We start from the raw sequence: 12063 nt of genomic DNA, 5'->3' as shown, positions 1-12063 counted from the left end.
TTTGCTTTCAGTCAGTCACTTTCCCTTACACAGTGGTAAATCATGTGATCTGAGTAGGATGCTAAACACTGATCAGGGTACTATTACTTGTTCAGTTTAGTGCAACAGCTCTGTGAACTGGTATAGAGCATCCAGCTCTGGCCATGTGCATCAGGCAGAGTGTGCCTACCGAGGGGAGAAGAGAAGAGGTACAGACAGTACAGTGGCAGATAAAGCAGGGAGCAGAAAGCAGAGCAGCAGATCAGGCAGCAGAGGAGGGGAATATGCCAGGTCACATCAAGCCTGTGCCTGGCCCCTTCTGATTTAGGGTCTATCCTGCTCCCACTGAAGTCAGTGGCAAAACTCCCATTGACATCACTGGGAATAGGATCAGATTCAGAGTGCTTGCAGCTCTTTCATTTTAGAGATGGTCGGTCACTACTGACTTCACTTCCCTGTTCACATGTATGCTTTTATACCCAGGTGTGCCACAGGCGAGGCCTGGCAGGAGATCATGCTGGCCTGCCTGTCAAACAAGAAGTGTGATCCTGAATCAGAACAAGCCAACTCTACTGAAGAAGACCAATCCTGTGGGAGTAGCTTTGCCATATTTTATTTCATCAGCTTCTACATGCTCTGTGCCTTCCTGGTGAGTAAGCATTGGCAGCACAAATGAATGCTGGCCTGTGACTTCCCTGACTTCCCCAGGCACTGACACTCTCTGGCAAAAAAAATGATCCCATAAATGGAAAATCTGACCTATTCTATCTGCAGGAGGTGACTAGCTGCCTCATACTGCCAGCAGAGCTGGCCTTAGGAGTGGGCGATGTGGGCGAGTGCCCAGGGCACCATGGTCAGGGGGGCATCAAACACACAAGCGCACATGCATGTGAGCAGTCCACGCTCACAGCAGTGGTCTCACCCTGCCCCGCCTGATTCCTGCCCCAGGCAAAAGGAGCAGTGCCCAGCTCAGCTGCCCCCTTCCCACTCCCCCCACCCTGCCAGCTGCTGCTCAGGAGGAGCTGGGCCAGGCGTGTGCGGGAGGGATGGTGCCTGCTCCAGTCTGCCCATCTTGCTTCTGCAAAGCAGCAGCAGTACTTGCCTGCCTGCCTGCTTGGTGTATCATGCCATTCCACCTCCCCACTGGACTGCACCCTGCACCCCTGCCCACCTGCCTCTGCCTGAAGCAGTGCTGCTGACCTGGTGGGGTGGAGAAGGGCACCAAAATACAAGTTTACCCAAGGCGCCATTTTCCCTAAGGCCAGCTCTGAGTGCCAGTGACATGTGGTCACCCGGATTCATGCTCTTTAGAGCTTTAAAGAAAGCTCAGCATCTGATCATAATGCAGATAAGGATGTCCCTCCCCCATCAGAAGAACAAATTAGCGTCCTGTGGTTGATGCTGAGACTTGCAACACCTCACCCCCGCTTCCCACCTTCCCTCCTACCTTCCTTCTGGTTGCTGAGCAGGTTTTTATCCTATGCCAGCAATTACTGTGAAAATACACGTATCCCACTTGCATCTGTTCAGTCTTGGCAGTGCAGTTCTCCTGGCATTGCTCAGTCCTGTAGCACTCACTTTGCAGCTGGCCATTGGAGTTTAGCGTGCTCTTTCAGAATGTCGATATTTTAAAATAATTGGGCTCATTACCAGTAAAAAACCCTATATTCTGTCACTCTGTCCCCAAGAGAATAAAACCTCACCCTGTGCTCTTCCAAGCGAGGGCTTCTGTAAATAAGCAGACCAGAAAGCATGCCTAGAAGCTCAACAAACATGAGCTTCATCTAGTGCGTAGTGGGAAGCCAGATTTGAGGGGCCCTTGCTCAAAACATCCTGCGTATAGCACCTTCTCCTTTGAATTTGAGGCTGCCAACTCAAAAGCCCAAACTAATCTAAGCTGACATAGTCTCACCCCATGAGGGAAGAGGCAGTCTCTGATGTAGCCAGAAACCAAATGGTGCAAAGCTTTGTAAGTCCAAATCAAGACCTTGAAGTGTATATGGGTTCAAACAGAAGCAGAGTGAAGTCTGGTCATACTTCATCCATCACATTGCCTCTGTCCTTGTTTGCAGATCATCAATCTTTTTGTAGCTGTTATAATGGATAACTTTGATTACCTGACGCGGGACTGGTCCATTTTAGGACCACACCACCTGGATGAGTTTAAACGGATTTGGGCAGAGTATGATCCTGAAGCCAAGTAAGTGACCAACCCTGAACTTTAGAAGTCACTTGCAGATGTGGTCCCATTCTCTCTATTCTCTCAGAGGTCTGACATCCCTGAGCCAATATATTAGAGTGGCATGTTCCCCTGGCAAGAAACAAGTCCTGTATGAATAGGTGTTATAGATCTCTGAAAAGTGTAAGGGGGGAGCACTAATGTGGCCCCCATCAGCTCCCCATTTGTGAATCAGTGGCAAGGGCAGACTGCTCCAAGATACAGGAGGAGTGAAAAGTATTCCAGTCAATGAAGTAAATATTCTGCATTTTGCCTTGCTGCACATAATTACAAATTATAAACAGCTAGGGGAAATATAGGCCATGTAGCAGACTAATGAATAGGCCAGTTGGAAATAAGCATTAAGAAGGAGTCTTCCTGAGGGGATTGGTCTGCCATAGCACATGGGATGGAGCCCTGGATATAATCCACTCAGATCAACCCTACTCTCTCTGGTAGGCATAGAAAGTGGATTTGGAGCCCTTAATAGGCCCTGGCCATAAGCTCAGAGCAGAGGTACAGCATTCAGTCGTTGCTTTTTCATGTGTCAACTTCATGACAGCAACTCTGTGGTTGTGCTGGCACCAACCCCCTTCACTGAGTGTCTGTAGTACACATTTCAGCCTGAATTATTCCCTCAGTTACACCACTGAAGTTAGTAAAGCTGCACAAGTGTGACCAACAGGGAAATTTGACCCTTGGGTATCAGTATAGCTCACTTTTAAATGCTCTTAGATTTTATTTTCATTTACACTAAACCCCATTTGTTTACAGCACTCTGACAGTGAGAAGAAGCTTTAGAACACATGCAAAATGACATGTATTTTAAGCCCACCTAAAGACCTCTTTCTAATTCTATAGATTCTAGTGTCCAAGGCTGTTAGGTATATGGTTAGACCTGTGCATTTTGGAGCTGGGTGACAAAGGGATCTGTCTTGCCCTTTCTTATCTGCAAATGGGCATATTTTCTCAGTCCCCTCTGTACATCCACGCTAAATCCTGCCTACCTGAAATTCCCACTTTAACTTTGGCAAATCTCCCCCACCCTCCACCCCTTTCTGAGAGTCAGTCCCTTTAAGTGGTGAGTGATCTGCAAATTTCGGAAAGCCCAACAGCAAATTTCCAAGTGAGTTTTACAGAGTTAGTCAGAGACTTCATTCTCTGCATTGGTCACTGGCCCCAGAAATGGATGGGCACAGTAACAAGAATTGAAGGATAGTGGATCAGAGCTCCAGGAAAAAAGGCCAGACCCTTCCTCTAATACTCTTTACAAAGGCCACAGGTTTTGAGTGATTCAATATTTTGAAAGAACAAATTGTTAGACTAGGCACCCAAAAACTAAGGTACAAAATCCACAGTCAGTTTTTCAAATATTGACTCAAGTATAAAGCGACTGGTATATTGCCTATACAGAGTAACATTTAAATCAGTGTTGTTCAAGTCCTGAGTGATGCGCTGAGTATAAGAGCCACTGTAAAACCACATCTGCCATGTCAAGTTAAAATGGAGCAATTCTAACCATCTTGGGCTAGAGACCTCATCTGGCGCTCAGGTTGTATCCAGATGGACCAGCAGGTCCTTTTGCAATAGTGTGTTCCTTATTGTATGTTCTTCTTTAGGGGACGGATCAAACACCTTGATGTGGTGACACTGCTCCGGAGGATTCAGCCTCCATTGGGCTTTGGGAAGCTCTGTCCTCATAGAGTGGCTTGCAAGGTAAGACAGTGCCATGAGGGGAAGGTTACAGAAAGAAAGAGGAAGCATAAATGCAACAAATTGCATCTTGGTAGGCCATATACTCACTTTTCCTGATAAACTAGAGTAGTGGTACCCAACCTTTTGGCCACACAGGCTAGATTAGTATTACAGAATCAGTCTGCAGGCCTAATCAAGTCCATGCACCCAATCCAGTGTGTGGAGCTGGCCCAGCCAAGGCCCAATCCAACAAAAAGCAGAGCTGGCCTGGCCAGGGCACAGTTTGACACATGGGGCCTGCCCAGTGCATGGCCAGCATGCAGGACCATGTCATCTGACCTACAGGGCTTGGAAATTTGGCAGCAAGGGAGTGCTGGCAATTAAAACGTCCAAAAACTGCTAAATGTCCAGACCCATGGAGAGCCCTGTAAGCCAGATAACATGGCTCCAGGGGTGGAGGTCAAGCACTACTGATCTAGAACAGCAATTCTTAACCAGGGTGCCATGAGATTCTTTTAAGAGTGCCACAGGGTGTCATGCAATATTAGCTATGTTAGCTCTGTTAGATATACAAACATCTACACGTGATTCACAAGAGATTTTAAACAGGAATCCTTAGTCTTAAAACCGTTCTGACCTGTTGTGGTCTTTCTGATTTCTTTGCAGCTGAAGAGCTGCTCTGTCATTTTTCCATAATCAGAAAAAAATGAAAACTAAGGCAAAGGGGTTCCTCGAGTCTAAAAAGGTTGAGAACCACTGATCCGAAGTCTAGGAAGTATGAGGCATGCTGTTTTATTAGCTTTCTGCTTCATTAGTTTTTAGTCAGGAATCTTGTTAGCTTACATGATAGACAGCTTGCTAGAATTTACAGACATTTCCTAGTATAGGAAGTCTCAAGTACAGATAGTGATAAATGCTATAGACATGCTCCTTTGGGAATGATAATTGAAATATGGTGGTAGGTTGGAGAAACCCACCAGAGGAAATCTGCTGCCCCCTAGTGAGGAAGCCAGGAATATCGTGGGTTTACTCTTAACCTTGTAAAATATAATTCCATCTATGGTGTGTTTGGGATGGGTCTGGGACTCTTCTATTTAGAGACTGCAGCCAATGTTTAGTTATGCTCAATGACATAAATACATTTTAGCAGTCTGGTTAGCACTCATTTGTCATATCAACCCACTGTCTAAGACAGCACTCATGTAACTATAGGCTTCTGATATCAATTATGTGCATGCAACAGACAAACAAACAGACAAGATAAATAAGATCACTGAAGGACAGATGGGTATGAGGAAATATCTTTAAAATTTTTCCTTACAGTAACCAAATATGTTATTCCTTCCTTATGTTGTACCTCATTCTCATTTAAATACTTAGTCTAGATTAAACAGCAGTAATTCCTCCACGTATTTTGGGTTATAAACATCCATCCTCCAGAAAGGATTTTTCCAAATGAAAGAGTAGTTTATAGGATGTAAAATTGTTTGTGAATCTCTTTCAGAGTTGTAAAGTTTTGTATAGGTTTTTCAGAAGCAACTTATGGATAGACCACTCTAGCCTGTTTTCTTGCCAAGCTGAGCAGGATCTAGTTAGATCATTGTTACCCAGTAATGGCAAAAGAAGGTGCTGGAGATTCAGGAGCTGACACTTCCCTTCAGCTCATCACTGAACTATTGTATGTGTGTTAGTGGACAAAGTAATAATGAAACCATCGGGGATAAGCTGTAAAATCAGGGCCTTGTGGTCATTATAGATCTCTTGGTACAAAAATAAAGATATAAACATCCCTGTATCAGATGCTGTCTGACTCAGAAATTCTCCCATCATTTTCAATAGCATATGACACAAACTTCATGCCCAAAACTATCATGTAATTTTGCTGTGTACTACTGAATATCTCTGCACCAGAGATGGCTGCATGTCAGCAGTGAGCAAAGTGACTTCTAGGTAGATTGCAAAGCAGTTAATTATTAGGAATGAAAGAAGTCATATAAATGTAAAATACTGACGCTGTTGCAATATAGTACTAGCTTGTGTAGATGTATAGCAGGTAAAGACTTGCTTCCTACTGGGCAAAATGAAGGTTTGATTATATCCCAGCCTAGGAAGGATTATCCACACTGAGCCTGATATACTTATGACAATAATTGAGAGTCCTCTGGGCAGACACTTTCAAGTGTACTAATGATATGAAGAGTCTTTTACCTGTGTAACCAAGCACATGGGCTATATGTGCATAAGTAGAAGAGAGTGGAAATCTGGGAAAAAGGTCTGGAGAGAGAAAGCATTTCCATTTTTAGTGTGCACTGACTCTGCATGATTTCTATGTTTCTTCTCCCTGCCCCACAGCGTCTCGTCTCCATGAATATGCCACTAAATAGTGATGGGACTGTCATGTTTAATGCTACTCTCTTTGCATTGGTCAGAACAGCACTGAGGATCAAAACTGAAGGTAACATCCTCATTGACTGTGGGGGTAGATACTGAAATGCGCTGGGTTTGAAAATGACAGATGGATATCGCATACATAATACAATCCCAGCTTTTCACTTTGTGCGTGATATGAGAAGCAGTGCAGATATGTAAAAATGAAAAACACCTCCCAGGGACTGAACAGTGTTTCTTGCTAAGCATCATCCAGAAAACTGGTGCCATCTGTGGTATCATTTCTGATGATTAGTATTTTTTTTGATTCCTTATGTCATGGTCTTGAAATGTAAATCTTCAGCCCTACAGAATCCTCCAATGCCAACCAGGGAGAGCAAGAGCATGGAAAAAGGAGAAGCTGAGGATTTTCCTTGGGCAGGGAATCTTCACCAACAGCAGAGTTGAACTGGCCAGCTGCCCCTCACCCTTTGCTGGCCTCCTAAGCAGTAGGAGGTGATAGGCTGGACTGTCTTGCAGTTCCTACCCACAATGAGCTTCCAGTCCAAGGGTACACCTCTGCAGGCTTACCTTGATGGAGGACTCTTATTATCTTTGATGCTTATATAATTGGGCCTGATGTTAGACAGACAGAATATTATGGACATGGGAAGCACCAGATGGTGGTGGGAGTAGTGCTGAACACAATTGTTACTTTGTTTTAATGGTGTGGGAACTCACTGAGGTTACCAATGTTAGACACTGTGGGAGTAGAGCACTAAGGAAGGAGAGGAGATGGCTTAGGAGAGAAAAGGGACTTTCAAGTGTAAGGAACAGCATGGGAGAATGAATATACATGAGAGTCAGGGTAGCCAAGTAGGTAATTTGGGAAATGGGCAGCTGGAAGGGAGTGATATAAAACAGTGCAACTATTGGTCCCTTCAAGTTTCTTAATATGCCACAATTGTGTACTTCACAGACTGAGGTTATTAGAGTCTCAGAGCTATTCTTCATTAAATAAGAAAGAATATCTTGAAAATACCCTTTGTGTCAGTTATTAGAAACATTTTGCCTTTCTGAAGTATCTTCTCACAGCACTCCACAAATGCAGTGCAATTCTGTTAGGGATGGAGGGAGTCTGTATGGCAGTGGTCACCAACCACTGGTAGATCTCAGAGCCTCTTGCAGTAGATCTCAGAGGCTCTTGAGTTGATCCAAGGCTGGGGTGAGGGACTGAGTGCCTGTGTGCATGCACGTGCACATCGCAGCCCAGCAGGTCAGTCTGTGGGGAGGGAAGGGGCAGGGGCTAGATCGAGACCCCCATGGTGAAGCACAGTGCAGAGGCAGAGGCAGGGTAAGTTGAGTGGGGCCCCGGTCAGGTGGGACTTACCTGCTGAGGAGGCATGCCCCCAAATAATTTTTTCTCCCTTTGCCTCGATCTGCCGCCCCATCGCCTCCCCACAGACTTACCTGCTGGGGAGTGGGGGAAAGGGGGTGGCAGCAGTGCACAGTAGATCTTGGGCTGCTTTTAAATGCCAGAGGTGATCTCCTACTTAAAAAGGTTGGAGACCGCTGGTGTATGTCTTGCAGGAGGGAGAACTGTGGTGCAGAGAGTAAAGTGAGGAACTCCCAGGAAAAAGCTGGAAGTAGAACCCAGGTCTCTTGATTCCCAGATGAGCTTTGATCACTAAGCTATTCTTCTTCCTTTCTCTGTCCTGTCACTGTGCTCTGATTTCCCTGGACCTGCCTAGAATCTCAAAGTACTGGACCAGACCATCCTCACAATCATTTATAAAATAAAATGTTGCTGCAGTTTTCTGTCTTCTTCGGCCAAGCTGTCTCCAGTGCCAGCTAGGGGCAGATGGCCAGCAATGCCCTGAATAAGTGTGCTCCCTTAGCTTTCTGTCTGTAGGGAGATGAGAGAAGCTGCTGAATCTCTGCATGTGTAGGAATGAGACTACCTGTTATGTTGGAGTAAGCAGTGGTCAGATAATCCCATTGCCCAGATCTGGTTGTTGAGCCCCTGCTGTTTGTAAAGCTCTCTCCTGTTGTAAAAAGAAGCACCCTCAGACTCTAGCTCCACCCTTTTCCTTTTTTTAGGTGCTGTGGCTTACGTGTGAAATTGTTCCTCTCTTGGGGCTGGCTTAATTCCTCTCTCCCTGATTTCCTGGGCAGGTAACCTGGAGCAAGCTAATGAAGAACTGCGAGCAATAATAAAGAAAATCTGGAAGCGCACCAGTATGAAGCTGCTGGATCAGGTCGTGCCCCCAGCTGGCGGTGAGCACATGGGCCCTTTTGTGTCTGTTCCCACCTAGTTCTTTAGCTGCTTTTTGTTTGTCCACACTCCTGTCTATCTGTACTGCATGTTGCAATCCCTAGAATAAGTTTACTGGGGGGCACACTTTGCTCTGAGAAACAGTATCTACTTACCTGACTCGAAATTATGCAGACCCAGTCTGTGCCAATGAATATGTAATTGTCTCAGTGGACAGGTTGTGAGAGGAGATGGGCAAGTTGGGGAGAAGAGAGAGAACAGCATAGTTCCAAATAGCACATCTAAGGGCATGGCCAGATGAATACACTCCCCAAGTTAATTCACATTGGATTTGCACACTGATGCTAATTAGACCAAGATCAGTAACAGACAGGAGTAGTTCACAGAATAGGTGACTATTACTGCCTTGCTTTTAGGCAGCAAGAAAGCAGGTAATAGCTCCTTAGAATGAATGCAGACAGACAAAACTTAAACTTACTGCAACTACTACTGGTTTGAGTTTTACTACTAATTTTTTCAGAGGTGATTCCATGGATTGTGCAAAAATTATTCTGGCTTAAGGATTTGTGTCTTCTATCCACTACTTTTTTCACACCAGGGTTGTTCTAGTTGCAGCAGTGTAAATGCGTAATCTGTCCAGGCCCTAAATGGACAGTTCTCCAATGATGTGTGGAGAGCAAGGTTTTTCTTTGGTGCTCATGGCCTTTCTGTGCATTTCTAAGCCTGGTCTTTTTAATTAGTACACCTGTGAGATCCAGGCAGCTGTGGTGGGCCAGCATCTCAGCTATAGCCACCCCCAGAGCTTTAGAGCCACTCCCAGGCATTTTGGCACCTAGTCCAGGTCATGTGAAGAGCATGCCCCTCCCCTACATGCTATTATTGAACATTACTTCCATTTGATTTGATGCCCTCCCCCTGCTGCCCCCTCCATGTGAAGGTGCCTGGTTCAAATCCACTGCTGGCATTGCCCTTCCTATGGTACTGGCTCCCCCACATTTTTGGAGTACACACAATGACTTTGTCCATGACATGACCTTTGTCCTTTTCCATTTCCCTCCATTTGCTAATGCATATTCTCCCCTATGCCTGACCTTCTTGCAGTACCAGCTCCTTCTCTCCACCACTCACATAGCTTACTCTAGACTCACTGACAGTTTCTAAACATTGACTCCGTCTTAATGATGAGACATCATGTTGGTCACCAGTTCAGCACCTTTGCTGATCCCCGTGCAGCTGTGTAAGCTGCAGACCAGCAGGGAGGAGATGGTATTCAAGGAAAAATCCTCAAGCCTATGTTTTAATTGAACTCTGTGGACCAAATCCCAAGAAACTGCTAGTGAATCTAGGTGGGTTGGGACTAAATAAAAAAAGAATGAGGAATTGAGGCATTGACTTCAATGAGGAAGTAAGCTGACTAAGGGGATGGCAGGACCCATATGATTTGTCCCTTGGTTTGAAGCAGTCCAGGTTCCACTGGTCAGACCAGGTACTAATCTCCCAGTGGGAGCTGACCAGGACTCTGAGGCCCTGTCTAGTAAACTGGGGCATGTGACCAAAGCAGGAACCGCTTCTCTATAACATGGTAAGACATTGGGTGGCACTGCAGTAATAAGTGTTCTACCACTGTAACTAATCTATGCTAAGAGCAGAAAGATACCTCTTCCCCCAAAGAACCTCTAAAACCCTGTATACAGTACATGGTTCTTCAACCTGGTATACCAATGCACTAGGAGCAGATGTTTCCCTTTCTCCATGGTTCCTGGTATTGCTTCTTTGAACTGCAAGACTGTGGATCTTGCAGTAGTGAATATCTTGTCTCAACTGGGCTGTTTGCTTGCTTTTGGAAATATTCCCCATTCAGATGACGAGGTGACTGTTGGGAAGTTTTATGCCACTTTCCTGATCCAAGAGTATTTCCGGAAATTCAAGAAACGCAAAGAACAGGGCCTCGTTGGCAAACCTTCACAGAGGAATGCTCTCTCCTTGCAGGTGAATGTGGGACAAGATATGGACACATGCATGGGCTGAGTTGAGACCAGGAAATAGATCTGTGGATTAATAACTTTGTACAGTGCTTCAATATTGTTACAGACAAGGATAATAAACCATGTCTCCTTCCTACCCTGTGGTATCCATTTTGATATGTGTACTGAGCATTTGCTGTTAGATGAGAGGGTCTGCTTACTGTGGATAGCCATATCAGCTCCTCCAAGTAAATATGTCAATGAGTGAATTATGCCCACAATTTAAAAATCTTTCGGTAATACTTGGCAAATGACAGGTTACTTTGGTTGGCTGAAGCCAAGTAAAAGAAGGATCAATACCCTTATTATGTTCATCACCAAATGCTTTGAGGAGAGTCCCTCTAGGGATATATCAGTGAAGCTATTGGGCCAACATGCAGCAGCAATTAGGAAGTAGGAGGCATCATGATCCAGTGGATAAGGTAACGGATTGTGAATCCTGAGACCTGGGATCTGCTTATGGCTCTGCTACTGATTTACCTTCTGGACAGCTGGGTCAGATGAAAAAATGAGAACATTCTGCTGATCTCAAGCAGGAAAACCTCTGCTCTATCTGCTTCTGAAATTGTGAGAAAGTGAGGAAAATGTGTGAGACTGGAGTCAAAGCAAAAACAATGTGCCCTGCCAGCTGTAGGGCAGTCTGAGTAGGTTCCAGGTGCTCAGCACTAGCATTATGACAGCTTTCCCATCTCCTAGGCCAGAACTGATGGAAACCCATTCTAGTCAGTAAGGTTTGGCAAAAGCCTGATATAGTTTCTCACCAAAATTCTCAAACCTGAGCACCAAAAAATGTGGTGCTCAAATCCATATTTAAGCAATGAATATGAGTGGCCTCATTTTTCAAAGGTGCTGAATATCTGAGGTACTACTGAATTCAGTTAAAGTAGTGGATTCTCAGCATTTCTGAAAAAGTGCACTTTTATTAGCGTGCTTAAATATGAATTTAGCAGCTAAGTTTAAATCATTAAGCTTATGTGCATGTGCTGGGATAGTTACAGCAAGGAACTGAAATGACTCCTAAATTCTCTTGCCAGTTCTGCCAGAAATTTGGTATGTCATCTTGGACAAGTTACCTAACCTCTTTGCTGTATTAGTTTCTCCATTCTAATATGATAAAGGGCTTAGTCCATCTGTCTGTCTGTCCATAACACTCTTGGAGTACTCTGATTGGTTGTCTGTAAACAACCAGTCAGAGTGCTCTGCAGAGACAGACAGCGGCAACAAAGTGGGGGTGTGAGGCCAGTTGCACCGGCCTTGCCCCCCACCCCCAGCCCTGCTCCTTGGAGCCAGTGGCAGCGTAGGGTGCTGGTGGAGGGGGACAGAGGGGACAGTGGGGCAAGCTTCCTCTCCTCTGCTCCTGGGGGGCGGTGGTGGTGTGGGGAGGGGGCTCCACCCCAGCAGGGTGGGCCAGGAGGACGCCGAATGCGGGGGTATAGCGCAGGGCCAGGCATGGAGTTGGGGGGGAAGAGGGGTGGGTGGCGTGGGGCTGGATGCAGAGCAGCAGC

At 45.5% G+C, this 12063-nt stretch overlaps 1 protein-coding gene across 3 annotated transcripts in view; it reads left to right on the top strand.

Moving 5' to 3' along the window:
* The window catches only part of CACNA1C (calcium voltage-gated channel subunit alpha1 C), a 651860-nt gene that overhangs the window by 622964 nt on the left and 16833 nt on the right, over positions 1-12063 (top strand). For all 3 annotated transcript variants that reach the window (XM_019544553.1, XM_019544552.1, XM_019544551.1), the window contains 6 exons: positions 463-628; positions 2052-2179; positions 3817-3913; positions 6245-6347; positions 8435-8536; positions 10396-10523. In XM_019544553.1, the coding sequence (XP_019400098.1) occupies positions 463-628; positions 2052-2179; positions 3817-3913; positions 6245-6347; positions 8435-8536; positions 10396-10523 (724 nt within the window). The remainder of the gene's footprint in view (positions 1-462; positions 629-2051; positions 2180-3816; positions 3914-6244; positions 6348-8434; positions 8537-10395; positions 10524-12063) is intronic.

Source organism: Crocodylus porosus, unplaced genomic scaffold (genome assembly GCF_001723895.1).
Source record: "Crocodylus porosus isolate Cpor-Errol unplaced genomic scaffold, CroPor_comp1, whole genome shotgun sequence".
In the NCBI taxonomy this organism is placed as follows: domain Eukaryota; kingdom Metazoa; phylum Chordata; order Crocodylia; family Crocodylidae; genus Crocodylus; species Crocodylus porosus.
This window is presented reverse-complemented; position numbering and strand designations above follow the sequence as displayed.